We start from the raw sequence: 16,781 nt of genomic DNA, 5'->3' as shown, positions 1-16,781 counted from the left end.
AAGTGAGATAAAGATAAAGATAAAGAAGACCCCTCTTCATGTTTGCGTTTGTCTCTCTTAGTATTGCGCCTCTAGTTGGTCGAGTGCTTTTGCCCCCAAAAGTTGGTCATTCCTTGTATCTCACCTTTGTTGCTACTTACTCAGTGCTTGTCATTTTCAGAGTCATCAGGAGACTGACAAATATCTGATTCTGGATCAGTGGTAGGGGAAACTACTTCCATTTCATCAGGTTCTTTACTGACAGTGAATTGTGATGGTGATAGAATATAGTACACTGCCACCTATTGGTGACACACACTCAGAGAATGCTTTGTAATTTTGAAGTGCCCCGAATAATAAATAAATGAATATTGCATGAATGAATGAATGAATGAACGAATGGACAAACCAAATGGTGTCTCCTCTGCATCCTCTGACCATATTATTCCATTCACCCTGTCTGGTTTCCTGCCAGCTGTTGAACGGCTCCGCTGAGTTGATTAGAATCCCATTCTAGCATAGAGGACAGCACAAGGAGAAATTACAGTTTGCCAGAGTTAAGTGGCAGAAAGGAGGTCTATATGCATCAATCAGGATCCCTCAGATGAAGAGGAATAGCCTCTTCATCTGAGGTTTAGTTTCTCAATTTAGATATATATTATATTTTTGCCAATTACATATAAATATTTCCGTTCTATAACAAAAAGGTATGTATTTCAGATCATATTTATATTATTTTCTTCCTTAGACAAATGCATGTTGCATCTCGTTTGTAACATAGCTTACTGAARGGAAAAAATAGGCCCACATAAAATAGTTTAACTTTTTGGATTTTTTAAATGCAATAGAATATCTTTATTATACATTAAATGTATGAAAACCTTATTTGGTGGCACAAAATGAAAAGGGGTGTCCCCTACTGGGTTCCCCCGAACTTCATTCCCTGTCTGATCACTGAACTATGGTAGTGTAGCGTACGGATCAGCAGCTCAGACATCTTTAAAAAAGCTTGATGTAATCCAGGCACAAGACCTAGAATATGTTGTGGAGCAGTCAGGACCTCCCCGGTGGCAACGCTGCACGTAGAGTTGGGAGAGATACCATTAAAGTTGCGAAGACAACAACTAACCATGATATATTGGGTAAATCTTCAAGGATATAAGGTTACACATCCCRCAGATAAGGTGCTCCTAGAGTGCTGGGAGCGTGAACGAGATCTGAATACAAGTTCTGGCTGGATAGGTAAGAAATGGGATTGGGATTGTTTGGGAAGGAGTTCAGCCTCTTCCTGCTATTCCACCTTGGTTGCTCCCTCAGCCAATGATATACCTAGGGTTGCCTGAGAGGGTAAGAGATGTTGAGGAAGGAGTAGATTCAGTTGTAAGTGAACATTTAAGAACACAGTACTATGCTTTCTTGAATATATTCACTAACGGATCTAAGGACCCTAAAACAGGGAGGACAGGAGCAGCTTTTAGTGTTCCTGAGTTTAAGGTGGCGCTGACAAAAACAACAACTATCATTTATCTTTATACATCATGGAGTTGCTGGCCATACTGCACCTTAAAGTGGCAATCAGCAATTGAAACAAAAACAAAGCGAACTCCCCGCCCCTGTTTTGGTAAAAAGCTGAGGGATAGGGCTAGAGGAATGTAACCACTCTCAAATTCATAGACAGAGCTATGGATGCAAGGACTGACTATCCATGATATCAAAATTGTAGTTTAACCACGTTTTGAGCCTATATTTACTTTTTTTACTAACTATGGAGTAAAAAAAGCTTATATTTTATGTTCTGATGATGTACGACAGTTGAATTAAGCTCCTGAGGCATGCATGCTGATTGCCCCTTTAAAGTTGGTTGCCAATCTCCATATAAAATGTTTAGGGACTAAGTGTAATGAATTCATACTACAGAATAGTAGGCCGCCAATAAAGAAGGTGGCGGCTTGCACCTATAACATTTGTTTGCGGACCGCCATAATACCAAATAAGAAGAAGAAGAAGAAGAAGATTTCAGCATTTCCACAGTTATAATCTGTAAGGTTCAAGTCTCAAATGAAGTCTAAGGAATTGGACATTATTGTGGCTGCGGAAGAAAAGTTTTTGAGACTTAAGGATTTTACATGTGAAGACTTGCAAGTGGTACTAGCGCAGGAGGACGCCCCGCCCTCCAGGCTCCCCTTGAGCCTGTGTAGGGATCAGATCGGTTTATTTTTTACCAGTGAAGTTGTTTGATTTATTTTATTTTTKGTAGTTTGGTGGTTTTGTTTTTTAATGCTTTATTTGTTTAATTTTGTGTTGGTATTTTATTTATATATATATACATACACTGAACAAAAATATAAATGCAACATGCAACAATTTCAAAGATTTACTGAGTTACAGTTAATATAAGGAAATCAGTCAATTGAAAGAAATGAATTAAGCCCTAATCTATGGATTTCACATGACTGGGCAAGGATGTAACCATGGATGGGCCTGGGAGGGTCTTGGCAGCCAGGCCCACTCACTGAGTTTTTCCCCACAAAAGGGCTTTATTACAGACATAAATACTCCTCAGCAAACCCCCCTGCAACTGGATCCTGGACTTAAGTATCAAAAGTAAATGTAGTTGCTAAAATATACATAAGTATCAAAAGTATAAGTACAAACAATTTAAAATTCCTTATATTAAGCAAAGCAGACKGCACAATTTTCTTGATTTTTTTATTTACARATAGCCAGGGTCACACTCCAACACTCATAATTGACAAACAAAGCATTTGTGTTTAGTGAGTCCGCCAGACCAGAGGCAGTAGGGATGACCAGGGATGTTCTCTTGAGAAGTGTGTGAATTGGACCATTGTCTGTCCTGCTAAGCATTCAAAATGTAACAAGTACTTTTGCGTGTCAGGGAAAATGTATGGAGTAAAAAGTACATCATTTTCTTTAGAAATGTAGTGAAGTAAAAGTAAAAGTTGTCAAAAATCAAAATAGTAAAGCACAGATACCCCAAAAAACTACTTAAGTAGTACTTTTAAAGTATTTTTACTTAAGTACTTTACACCACTGATCATGGCCCAGAGGTCGTGGCATGTCCTGTAAGGGTGAAGGAGGTTGAGGTGGCATTTAGGCGCTCCATCGGATCTCCTATGCGGAAGCGATCAAAAGAWTTGAGAGAACAAGTGATGTTGAAGAAATGGTAGTGAATGGACAACAGCCCATAGTGAATAGGCCTATTTGTCAATCAAGAGAACTGGACATGCTGTAGGTWAAGGAAGTGGATTTAATGGTGTTCATTGCAACTGTGGCTCAAGTAGCAAGGACATCAAAGAAATTGGACATTGTGGCTTCAGCAGACTTCCCAGTGGAAGATTTCCAAGTGTTTTTGGCGTCTGAAGATGACGCCTTCCCAGGCCTGTGGAGGGACTATACATGATTATTGTTTTTAACAGATGAAGTAGGGAGCGTTTTGAGGAGTGTGTTTGGGTAGTTAATTAGTATTTTTATCCATATTTATTTGTTTTTTGTAATCTTTTATTTTCATTCCGCACAGTTGGTGGCGGCAATACAACTTTTAGGATGTAGTCCACCTTAAACCCAGAAGAAGGAGAATGAGAAGAAGAATTGGATTTCATGTCTGACCGGAAGAACGAGAACGGACACCTCAGCGGAAATGGAGTCCTTAGAGAAAGCAAGAACAAGATGGCTGTCAGGAGTAGTGCAGTATTATCATAAGGAGACGTATACTTGGAAAACGGAGGAGGGATGGAGGGGAAAAGAGAGGGAGAGGAGGTCTAAGAGAGAGAGGGAAGAAGAGGGTGAGCTTGAGTCAGATAAAAATGGTGGAAAAGGGGAGATGGTTTGTTAAAGAAGAACGTTAGAAAGTGTAAGCAGAGGGAGCTGAAGACAGGAGGAGAAATGGAAGTGAATGAGGGTGAAGTATCGGAGGTGGCAGGTGTGGTGAAGTTATCGGAGACCGAGGTATGCACCGAGGATCAGCAAAAAGATGAGTCTGTGACAGTAGGAGGGAAGTTTATGGAAAAAGTGGCCTCTTGCCTTTTGGCTGATCCATTTGTGGTTTCACGGTGGGATTTTTAGCATTTATAACAATGGTTATCAACTGTACTGCAGGGATGGAATGGAAGTCGCAGAAAATTKAGGTTGTGGTGGCAGCTGCAGAGAGGTATTTGGGTGTGCGAGACTTGACATCAGAAGAGTTACAGGGTGTGATGGCATGAGGTAGGAATAAATACATTTAATTAGTAGAGTAGGGTGGTGTTAATTTTATTTTATATCATTTTGAAATTAGTGAGTGTAGTGTTAGATGGTAGGGTATTTATTTAGTAMATTTTTATTTTCCAAGCAAATTATAAGGGAGTTGTACTCCAGTCTCGTAGGTGGCGGTAATGCAACAAATTGGATGCCAACCGCCGTTAAACCTCATAAAAGAAGAAGACCAGAAAAACCTTTGTTTATTATTTTCAAGATGGCGGCGGGAATGTATTTAGAACATTACCTTGACAGTAAGATAGTTTTCCTTGTTTATGTTWTATTCATGAAATAATGTAGAATCCTACAAAAATATTGTGTAATGGAATTTGTTTGTGTATTTTTGTTTTACATGCACGCATAGCTACTCCCAGAACCAGTACCAGGGTTTGAGGAGACAAGAAGCCCAGTTACTGGTTTAGCTAACTTTACTACATAAAAAAGCCCAGAGCAAGGGACAAAGAGCACGCGAGAAAGCTAACTTACGTTAGCTAAGTTAGCGCGCCTGCAACCCAAGTTAGCTAGATGGCCAGCTAACAAAGTGGTGCATAATTATACCGTTCTTGATCGATTCTAAATTACTTTGTTGTATCGTAGGGTTCTATTCAGTGSTATCCTCACGTTTACGTAATAACAGTTATACATATTTATAGACCAGCATTGACAGTTTTAGTAACGTTACCTAACACACMCAAGAAGCTAGCAATGTTGCAGCCCACTGACACTGATGATACTGGTGTATTTGATTTGGAACCGGTATATAACGTGATACACTGTACAACCTTGTTTTTCTAGGTATAGAAAATCTGCCGTTTGAGCTACAGAGGAATTTCACTCTTATGAGAGACCTGGACACACGGACAGAGGGTGAGACTCTCACACAGATCTGATATTATGATTGTTGCTGTTATCATAACAGGTAAATAGAAAACACTTATCCAGAGTGTCTAGGCTAAAGTCWGAAGTCAGTGTGCATGTAGCCCATGTGATGGTTGTACCCACAATTAACTATAAATGAATTAATCTCTTTCTCTCAGATCTGAAAGGGCAGATAGACTCTTTGGCTCGTGAGTACACATCAAACACACACACCCTCTCCTCTGAGCAGAAGCTCTCCCTGCTCCGGCAGATCCAGCAGTCATATGGCAAGTGTAAAGAGTTTGGMGATGATAAGGTCCAACTGGCCATGCAGACCTATGAGATGGTGAGTAGGACYTTAAGATGGATACAGTAGAATGGGAATAGAAGYGCTGCTTGGGGTCCATACTAGTAATGAGGAAAGGAAAGGTGCTCTTTRGAGAGAGGGTTACCTCAGGTTGCAGGTAAGCTTTACATAGTGAAATGTGTGTTATATTCTCAATTAGCATGTTTGATGCAGCTGGAAATGGAAATGTTGACTACTTTCTGCTTCGACTGTGATTAGTTAGCCTAGGCAAGTTGAGATGTCTGTTGTTTCTACATGTAATGTCTCAGTCAGTGTCCTGTTATTCMTTGTGACCCCTCAGGTGGACAAACACATTCGCAGGCTGGACACAGACCTGGCCCGCTTCGAGGCAGACCTGAAGGAGAAAAAGATTGAGAGCACAGACTATGACTCAACCTCCAGTAAAGGAATCAAGAGTAAGTTCTGTTCATTTTCATTCAATTTTGTCCCTTCAACCCAAATGTGACTTTTTAGTGTTGTCTCATTGACGTTCAACCCTATAGATAGCTGTGAATTGGGCCATGTTCATTATGGCATGYAATGGAAAACATTTAGCAAAAACAAACATTTGCTTATTCTTATTGGACAAGTCCAGGGAGTCCCTCCWTATTTATTTTATTAGCCTATTTTCTTCTGTTTGGTGCTTAATAAACAACCCAGGTAAGCTCCAAATGTGWCCATAGCCTAAAGAGTTTTGTCTTTTTTCAGGTGAGCTCAGGGGGCCAAAAGAGAAGAAGGTGGCTCGCACAAGGTTAAAGGTGAAGTCAGACGACGACTGCAGCCCCAAAAGCGGACAGAAGAAAGTCAAACTAACACAAGCGTATGTACACTTAAAACATACGTTTCATAGGCTGATGCTTTGTACTAGGGATGCACGATAYATCGGTGAACATATTGGAATCKAACGATATTWGCTAAAAATRCCAACATCGGTATGRGCCCGATGTTAATAACCGATGTCAAAGCTACCGTGCATACCTATATAACGTAGGTACATGATGTAATAACGCCATGTAAAATSTAGCGCTACACGTKCAACACAGCATTCCTAACCTAGCCCACACAATGTCTGCTGTGTGGATCGAGMGGTCATTTGAAAGAGTAACAAAATTTCAGCRAGACAACTCAAAGGCGAAATCCATTAAAGCCAAGATAATGGAATTCATTGCCCTTGACAATCAACCGTTCTCTGTCGTGGTTGATGTTGGYTTTCRCCGACTGGTCGAGCACCGGTACACACTACCAAGTGCRCTATTTTTCAGATGTTGCCCTACYGGAGTTAYACAGTAATGGCGTCACTGCAATTAGCTTCACGACATACATACTATGGAATGCYGTTTGGGTCTTTGCGTGTCATAAAAGATACAGTAGCACTGTCAAAGCTGGACAAAAAAGTCTGCAAACACCGGCCACAAACGATGTGTTTACAATACCGCGTTGGTAATAAAGCATTATTTGTTCGACCGCAACTTCTGGGGTAGCTAGCTTTAGCTTGGTACATAGCTAGCACCAATACAACCARCCTGAAAACAATGACCAGTAGAAACTGCAGTCATTTTCATTATTCTTAGCAATGATTTAGGAATCCTTGTGACTAAGTATTGTTGTTTGCCTATTGAACTTCAGTTCCATGAAAATAAATAGCTAGCCAGCTACTTAACCCTGTTGCCCAAAGCTAACGTTATAAGCAGCCAGCTAGCTTCATCTGGCTAGTGAGGCTCGACCAGACCGGGTTATGTGTTGTGAAGCTAGCCACAATAAGGATTAGGCACAATAGTGAAATTTGCGGTTTGCCTTCAAAATAAAAGTATGTTGTTGACAGTGATGCAAATGAATACAAATAGTAGAATTATGCCATATTTTATTTTTGAAGGCTAGCCGCAAAGTCCAATTTGCACACTTAGTTGACACTTGACGTATATCTTTTTTGACACGCAAAGACCCAAACAGCGTTCCATAGAAATCCTGGTAGAGAATGAAACGACTGAACAAATGAACAACTAAACATGGGCGGCAGGTAGCCTAGTGGTTAGAGCGTTGGACTTGCTACCGAAAGGTTGGAAGATCGAATCCCCGAGCTGACAAGGTAAAAATCTGTCGTTGTGCCCCTGAACAAGGCAGTTAACTAACTGTTCCTAGGCCGTCATTGAAAATAAGAATTTGTTCTTCTTGCCTAGTTAAATAAAGGAAAAATAGATTTTAAAAAATAAATAGGTTTTGATTATGATTATGTTTTACATTTACATACGTAAATGCCAACAAAATAACTTTTTGGTCAGTGTGTGTGTGTAACCTTTATTTAACTGGGCAAGTCAGTTAAGAACAAATTCTTATTTACAATGACGGCCTGGACGATGCTGTACTAGAATGCTTAAAATGCCGCTAAAATTTAAAATATCGGTTATTGGTATTGGGCCAAAAATGTCATATCAGTGCATCACTACTTTGTACCAGATATAATCAAGACAGCTCATTTTCATCTCCACTCAAATAACTCCCGTGAACCTAACCCGAAATGTGCTGTTCTGGTCTTCTCTCACTCYGTATCTKGCAGCAGCTTCTGATGCAGTACATCTCTTCCTCTCAGTATTCATCCCTATTGTCTTCCCTTGTTGTCCTTAGGCCTGAGTTCACAGCCCCTACAGTGAACTTTGGGAACGTCCACCCCTCGGACGTGCTGGACATGCCCGTGGACCCCAACGAGCCCACCTACTGCCTGTGTCACCAAGTGTCCTACGGAGAGATGATCGGCTGTGACAACACAGACGTGAGTCCACAGCTTTCTGCCAGTGACGATCTAGTGGTACATGAGCACTAGGTCCAGAGTTGAGGTCAGTTCTTTCAATTCAGGAAGGAAACTGACATTCCAATTCCCTTTTTTTCTCATAGAGAGAAGCAATGACATCACGTCCTGAGATGACGGAATTGAAATGAACCCCAACCCTGATTGGGTCAACTATTCACTATGATCCAAATCCTAACCTGATATCTGGGCACTAGAATGTTCCTACAAAAAATACCACATTGACATGAATGYGTGATTTTACCTAAAAGTCTGATTTATAAAATAGTGTTTAGAAATGAGCGATGGCTTTGGAATTTTTGGCACTTCAATCAAAGATGAATTAAGTAAAAYCTAAATAAAGACTAGTTCCTTTTGGCCCACTAGAGGGCAGTAAAGCATTATAAAAGTCTCTCCCGGCACTAATGGAATACTAAGCAGAATGTATTGTGTTGGACTCATTGCAGTGCTCCATTGAGTGGTTCCACTTCGCCTGCGTGGGGCTGACAACAAAACCCAGAGGAAAATGGTAAGTCAAGGAAGAGATGGAAATCAGGAATTTAGGATTGGAAAATATGGATTTTTCACCTATAACATGGAAGAGATCAAGACCCTGAACGTACCACCATTTATCTCTCACCCTTTCTTTTCTCTTTTCCTCTCTATCATTTCTTACGCCCAGGTACTGTCCAAGGTGTACTCAGGAGAGGAAGAAAAAATGAACYCAGAGACAATCATAACCAACAATCATAACGCTAGAGTTTACAAAGGAGGGTTCAGTGTTTGTATTGGAACATGGGGAAACCCTCCATAAATCCTAACATGGACTCCGCAGGGTCATGTTTAATAGGTCACACCGTCGCAAATTGTTTTCAAACGCAAAACCAAAATGAGCATTTCCTATTGGACAAGTCCAGAGTAGCCCCTTCCCTGTATCAGTCCATATTCTTCAGTTCAGTGTCTAATGAACACGACCCCCCCCCCCCCMSYMYTMRGGTCCTTCCGGTCTGTTATCCTGTATAATTCTCTTTGTTAAACAGAAAGAAGCAATGAAGGACATTTGACAGAGGTGAAGTTACAGACGTTCCYCAATCATGACTATTATGTTGCATTTTATTTTGGAACTTTTTTTGGCGGTTGCTTTAATGCTTTAATATGCAGAGTAATACAGGGACGTATACCCTTATTTTACAGCCGGTGGTTCTATATGGCTCTCAGCCACTCGGTTGCTTCATGACAGACTGTAACAGCGACTCCTACTGGATGCTTTTATACTGAACACTATTCCGCCCTGATAAACGCGGATCACAAGTGTTAACTCTTTTATTTCCCATCTGTTCTCTTAATTCATCCCTGGTTATTTCCATATCAGACTTTGGGGGACAGAACATTTATTGATTAAGCAGAGTCATTGATTTAGTTRATAGATTTGACTCAATGAGAATATACAGATCCAGATGTCCTAGTTCAGAATGCAGTCGGACGCAAACTGGACAGAATTTCTCTCGCACATTCACTAAACAGCAATGACCTGAATTGCAGGTTGTTTGCACAAAATGAGTGCGCTGGAAATGGAATTGCTTAAAGGAATCTAAATGCTAACACTTTCAAATATATATGGACATTTTGATAGGCCCCAACTCACATCATTCAACAATGTCCTGTATATTTCTATTATGGAGAGGCATATCTTTGACTGGCTKTGTTTATGAAGAGCCTTATTGATCATTACTGTAAGAATAACAATTTAAATGTGCTTAAAAGTATCAGAGTTACTTGATACTTTGCTCAGTAGGTTTTGACTGGTGCCTCAAGAATATTATTTCAAGTTAAACTAATGAAAATGTATTTTGTTGACATTTACTTTTTGTATTCAAAGTGTAATTGAATACTGTACTGAAACATTGGGTGCTGTTTGGTGTTTTTCCATTAAGCAATAAAGCTTTAAAAAAAATAGTAAAATGACATTTGTTTCTAGAAGTTGCTCTATTCTCATTAGCTTAGGGATGTGTATTCCTGCTGTATTTCCTGCCTGTAATATTTTTTGGGCCCAATGTGCGAGATGTCTAAGAAAGATAGACACATCTTTGCATGGATAGTATTGACAGAATATCAATCTGAAGTCCTCCAATAGTTTATCAGTCTTAAGATGTTCTTTCCTTCTACCCACTGTTATTTTGGTAGACATCAAATAACTTCATAATTCCAACATTGTACACAGCTGGCCCATTCCCTAAGTGTAAAATCCCTGTACTATTTCAAACCCCATCACCCCCACTCCAGTGCAGTGTTCAATCCGGCTAAAAGTCTCATCACTGCTCTATCATGTCCTGTGCTTTCCAAAATTCCAGAAGGTGTCTGTCTTCCCTTTTTCATATGACACTAGTGAATCATATAAAATACATGTGCCAAAATAAAGGAAACACGAGTNCTTTCCAAAATTCCAGAAGGTGTCTGTCTTCCCTTTTTCATATGACACTAGTGAATCATATAAAATACATGTGCCAAAATAAAGGAAACACGAGTCAATGAGGGATACAAAGTATATTGAAAGCAGGTGCTTCCACACAGGTGTTTCTGAGAAATTCCATCATGCTTAGGGTCATTTATAAAAATGCTGGGCAGGCCCAGTTGCCCATTATTTTGGCTACAATGGCTATACCACCATCCACTAGGCACGAGTGGATTAAATTATTAAATTTCTCGTGGAAGAATTTTGGAAGGATGCGACACCAGAGTTACAGACACTAATGCGTAGGTACATTGAAGCTTTTCTGGGGCGGCAGGTAGGCTAGTGGTTAGAGCGTTGGGCCAGTAACTGAAAAGTTTCTAGATCGAATCCCCGAGCTGACACGGTAAAAATCTGTCGTTCCACACCTGAACAAGGCAGTTAACCCACTGTTCCTAGGCCGTCATTGTAAATAAGAATTGTTCTTAACTGACTTGCCTAGTTAAATAATACAAATATTGGTGTTTCTTTTATTTTGGCAGTTACCTGTATGTGGAAGGTGTTTAAGGGTGGAGATTATTAAGAATGTTATGTTTATTATATATACAGTACCATTCAAAAGTTTGCACACCTACTTTTTCAAGGGTTTTTCTTTATTTTTACTATTTTCTACATTGTAGCATAATAGTAAAGACATCAACACTATGACATAACACATATGGAATCATGTAGTAACCAAAAAAGAGTTAAAGAAATCAATTTTTTTTTTTAGATTCTTCAAAGTAGCCACCCTTTGCCTTGATGACATCTTTGCATTCTCTCAAACCGGCTTCACCTGGAATGGCTTTCCAACAGTCTTGAAGGAGTACACACATATGCTGAGCACTTTTTGGCTGCTTTTCCTTCACTCTGCGGTCCAACTCATCCCAAACCATCTCAATTGGGTTGAGGTCGGGTGATTGCAGAGGCCAAGTCATCTGATGCAGCACTCCATCACTCTCCTTGGTGAAATAGCCCTTACACAGCCTGGCGGTGTGATGGGTCATTGTCCTGTTGAAAAACAAATGATAGTCTCACTAAGCGCAAACCAGATGGGATGGCGTATTGCTGTGGTAGCCATGCTGGTTAAGTGCGCTTTGAATTCTAAATAAATCACAGAAAGTGTCACCAGCCAAGCACCCCCACACCACCTCATCCATGCTTCACGGTGGGAACTACACATGCGGAGATCATCTGTTCACCTACTCTGCGTCTCACAAAGACAGCGGTTTGAACAATCTCAAATTTGGACTCATCAGACCAAAGGACAGATTTCCACCGGTCTAATGTCCTTTGCACGTGTTTCTTGGCCCAAGCAAGTCTCTTCTTATTATTGGTATCCTTTAGTAGTGGTTTCTTTGCAGCAATTCAACCATGGAGGTCTGATTCACACAGTCTCCTCTGAACAATTGATGTTGAGATGTGTCTGTTACTTGAACTCTGTGAAGCATTTATCTTGGCTGCAATTTCTAAGGCTGGTTACTCTAATGAACTTATCCTCTGCCTCAGAGGTAACTCTGGGTCTTCCTTTCCTGTGATGGTCCCCATATGAGCCAGTTTCATCATAGTGTAACGGATGTGAAATTGCTAGCTAGTTAGCGGTGGTGCGCGCTAATAGCCTTTCAGTCGGTGACGTCACTTACTCTGAGACCTTGAAGTAGTGGTTCCCCTTGCTCCGCGGCTTTTGTGGAGTGATGGGTAACGATGCTTCGTGGGTGACTATTGTTGATGTGTGCAGAGGGTCCCTGGTTCGCGCCCGGTTCGGGGCGAGGGGACGGACTAAAGTTATACTGTTAGATTGGTGCCGTGACCCGGATCGGGCGCGAACCAGGGACCCTCTGCACACATCAACAACAGTCACCCACGAAGCATCGTTACCCATCGCTCCACAAAAGCCGCGGCCCTTGCAGAGCAAGGGGAACCACTACTTCAAGGTCTCAGAGCAAGTGACGTCACCGACTGAAAGGCTATTAGCGCGCAACACCGCTAACTAGCTAGCCATTTCACATCCGTTACACTCACCCCCCTTTCCCGCAGCAACCAGTGATCCGGGTCAACAGCATCAATGTAACAGTATAACTTTAGTCCGTCCCCTCGCCCGAAACGGGCGCGAACCAGGGACCCTCTGCACAAAGTAGCCACCCTTTGACGTGATSACAGATCAAGCTGATCTTAACTGTTATAGGACTATTTCTATTTTGCCGTGTTTATCTAAAGTGTTGGAAAAATTGTCAGTAATCTACTGACTGGCTTTCTTGATGTCGATAGTATTCTCTCGGGTATGTAATCTGGTTTCAGCTCAGGTTATGGATGTGTCACTGCAACCTTAAAGGTTCTCAATGATGTCACCATTGATTCTAAGCAATATTGTGCTGCTATTTTTATTGACTTGTCCGAAGCTTTTGATACGGTAGACCATTCCATTCTTGTGGAGTATTGGTGTATTGGTGTCTCTGAGGGGTCTTTGGCCTGGTTTGCTAACTACCTCTCTCAAAGAGTGCAATGTATAAAGTCAGAAAATCTGCTGTCTCAGCCACTGCCTGTCACCAAGGGAGTACCCCAAGGCTCGATCCTAGGCCCCACACTCTTCTCAATTTACATCAACAACATAGCTCAGGCAGTAGGAACTCTCTCATCCATTTATATGCAGATGATACAGTCTTATACTTAGCTGGCCCCTCCCCAGATTTTGTGTTAAATGCTCTACGACAAATCTTTCTTAGTGTCCAACGAGCTTTCTCTACCCTTTTAAACTTGWTCTGAACACCTCCAAATCAAAGGTCATGTGTTTTGGTAAGAAGAATGCCCCTCTTCCCACAGGTGTTATTACTACCGCTGAGGGTTTAGAGCTTGAGATAGTCACCTCATACAAGTACTTGGGAGTWTGGCTAGACGGTGCATTGTCCTTCTCTCAGCACATATCAGAGCTGCAGGCTAAAGTTAAACCTAGACTTGGTTTCCTCTATCGTAATCRCTCCTCTTTCACCCCAGCTGACAATCTAACCCTGATTCAGATGACCATCCTACCCATGCTAGATTACGGAGACATCCTTTATAGATCGGCAGGTAAGGGTGTTCTCGAGCGGCTARATGTTCGGCCATCAGATTTGCCACCAACACTCCTTATAGGACACATCACTGCACTCTATACTCCTCTGTAAACTGGTCATCTCTGTATACCCGTTGCAAGACCCACTGGTTGATGCTTATTTATAAAACCCTCTTAGGCCTTAYTCCCCCCTATCTGAGATATCTACTGCAGCCCTCATCCGACACATACAACACCCGTTCTGCCAGTCACATTCTGTTAAAGGTCCCTAAAGCACACACATCCCTGGGTCGCTCCTCTTTTCAGTTCGCTGCAGCTAGCGACTGGATCGAGCTGCAACAAACACTCAAACTGGACAGTTWTATCTCAATCTCTTCATTCAAAGACTCAATCACGGACACTCTTACTGACAGTTGTGGCTGATTTGTGTGATGTATTGTTGTCTCTAACTTCTTGCCCTTTGTGCTGTTGTCTGTGCCCAATCATGTTTGTACCATGTTTTGTGCTGCTACCATGTTATGTTGCTACCATGTTGCTGTTATGTTGTGTTGTTACCATGCTGTGTTGTCATGTGTTTCTGCCTTGCTATGTTGTTGTCTTAGGTCTCTCTTTATTTAGTGTTGTGTTGTCTCTCTTGTTGTGATGTGTGTTTTGTCCTATATTTACATTGTATTTATTTTTTATTTTTAATCCCAGGCCCCCGTTCCCGCAGGAGGCCTTTTGCCTTTTGGTAGGCCGTCATTGTAAATAAGAATTTGTTCTTAACTGACTTGCCTAGTTAAATAAATAAAATAAACCACTCCTTAAGGACACCAATAATAAGAAGAGACTTGCTYGGGCCAAGAAACACGAGCAATGGACATTAGAGCAGTGGAAATTTGTCCTTTGGTCTGGAGTCCAAATTGGAGATTTYTGGTTCCAACTGCCGTGTCTTTGTGAGACGTGGTGTGGGTGAACGGATGATCTCCGCATGTGTGGTTCCCACCATGAAGAACGGGGGAGGAGGTGTTATGGTGTGGGGGTGCTTTGCTGCTGACACAGTCTGTGACTTATTTAGAATTCTTGGCACACTTAACCAGCATGGCTACCACAGTATTCTGCAGCGATACGCCATCCCATCTGGCTTAGACTTAGTGGGACTATCATTTGTTTTTCAACAGGACAATGACCCAACACATCTTCAGGCTGTGTAAGGGCTATTTTATCAAGAAGGAGAGGGATGGAGTGCTGCATCAGATGACCTGGCCTCCACAATCACCCAACCTCAACCAAATTGAGATGGTTTGGGATGTTGGAAAAGCATTCCAGGTGAAGCTGGTTGAGAAAATGCCAAGCGTGTCCAAAGCTGTCATCAAGGCAAAGGGTGGTTATTTGAAGAATCTCAAATATAGAATATTTATTTATTTATTTACCACTTTTTTGGTTACTACATGATTCCATGCGTTATTTCATAGTTTTGATGTCTTCACTATTATTCTACAATGTAGACCCTTGAAGGAGTAGGTGTTCTAAACCTTTTGACCGGTAGTGTATGTAATGGGGAATTGATAAAAAACAAAACAAATTCATAGGGCAACCAATTCACACAATGAAACAATGAATGTACAATAATTGGTGGGAGAGCTGAACACATTCTGGAGAGCTGAGTGCCTGCATTCTGGAGAGAGACACACCATATGTTTTCCACACACCCCTCCTCTTCTTGTTGCAACATTTCAAATCAAATTTTACATTATACTGAAGGCATTATCTTCACACATATTTTAGATGCGTATCACTGACAAATKTTCATGTCTCCTCCCTAACAATGGAAGTCTTAGTCCCAAAGGCGGGAGGGCAGGCGACAAGCTTAGGTCTGCATATTACGCCCATAGAAACGCATTGGGGTTATTCTGGATAGCTTTTGGTGAGAGTGAGACAACTCATTTTGTCTCTTCCTCTCTGCTGAAACTATGTCACTGGAGAAAGCATCCGAGCAAGAGAAACAGTGCCCTCTATATGTAGCCCATGTATCTTATGCTGTCTGCCAGTAATAGTATGACATTCCATACTCTTTTGGTCCAAAAAGCAGGGGCGCAACTTTGGTTTTAGATGTGGGGGGGACATAACTGTTTGAATTTTTTATCTAGTCGGATAAACACTCCAAACAGCCTTCCTGACTGCTCGGAGGCGTCCACATGGTCCTAAAGCACACCGTTGCCACGTTTTGTATTACATTTACATTTACATTTAAGTCATTTAGCAGACGCTCTTTACATTCCAATTATTAAACTGGGAGGGACAAAAATGCAATTTCAGAAAGTGGGAGGGACATGTCAAAAAGCATTTCATTCCTGCCAAAAAGCATCAGATACATAGTCTACACATACTTAGACAGAGGGGCACTGTTTTGCTCGCTCGGATACGTTAACTAAGATTGATGSGTTTTCTGTCGGCACGTGTCTTGGTCAAATAAATGATCAATATTTCAATGTTTTATTTGGACAAGCAAGGAGGTTCGGTAGGGCGGGCCCAGAAACGACGGACCTGCCTACAGGCATTGTAAGATCTGGCAGGCATGCCTCTGGTAACTTAATTTGGCTGAGTCTTCCTTTTAAAGGCTCTGCATGGYCAGTCCAATATCTGCAGTGGCCGAACAGCATTTACGTCAATTTGGCCTCTGCAGAAGTCAGGGCATTCATACTTCTTTCGCTTTGTGTAGCAGAGCAGAGCTGTTGTGAAGGAAGTTGTCAAGGAAGTGAGTTTGTGTTTATACAGGACCTCCCRCCCCCACCTAGCATCAACCAATCATGTCAATACAGCCGCCGCAGTGTTAAAACATTTGGGAAGCACACGGCAATGTGGTATGGCGCTTGATTTGGCCTCTGCAAAACCTCCGGAGGCTTCGCAGTAGAGTACCACAGTATGAGTCATAATCAGTGGCGACCCGTCATTCAGGGTTTTGCATGTTATTTTTGCATTAATACGTGTCACGTATCAGTTTACAAACAATGTAAAAAATTATAATTGAGTTAATAAAGCTGCA

At 41.5% G+C, this 16,781-nt stretch overlaps 1 protein-coding gene across 3 annotated transcripts; it reads left to right on the top strand.

The window, feature by feature from the left end:
* The first annotated feature begins 4,384 nt into the window (after positions 1 to 4,384).
* LOC111955109 (inhibitor of growth protein 4) lies at positions 4,385 to 9,204 on the top strand. Of its 3 annotated transcripts, none has more exons than XR_002876071.2 (8): positions 4,385 to 4,487; positions 5,029 to 5,100; positions 5,271 to 5,437; positions 5,739 to 5,853; positions 6,146 to 6,257; positions 8,060 to 8,204; positions 8,327 to 8,748; positions 8,902 to 9,204. XR_002876071.2 is itself a non-coding variant. In XM_023975195.2 (8 exons), exons 1-8 carry the CDS (start codon positions 4,385 to 4,387, stop codon positions 8,939 to 8,941), a joined length of 816 nt encoding a protein of 271 aa, XP_023830963.2. In that variant the 3' UTR covers positions 8,942 to 9,202. The 3 variants fall into 3 exon arrangements, 2 of the variants coding, with proteins under 2 accessions (XP_023830963.2, XP_023830964.1); XM_023975195.2 differs by having other exon boundaries at positions 8,687 to 8,748; positions 8,902 to 9,202; XM_023975196.2 differs by lacking the exon at positions 4,385 to 4,487 and having other exon boundaries at positions 5,029 to 5,152; positions 8,687 to 8,748; positions 8,902 to 9,202.
* Positions 9,205 to 16,781: the final 7,577 nt, after the last annotated feature.

Source organism: Salvelinus sp. IW2-2015, linkage group LG30, assembly GCF_002910315.2.
Source record: "Salvelinus sp. IW2-2015 linkage group LG30, ASM291031v2, whole genome shotgun sequence".
In the NCBI taxonomy this organism is placed as follows: Eukaryota; Metazoa; Chordata; class Actinopteri; order Salmoniformes; family Salmonidae; genus Salvelinus; species Salvelinus sp. IW2-2015.
This window is presented reverse-complemented; position numbering and strand designations above follow the sequence as displayed.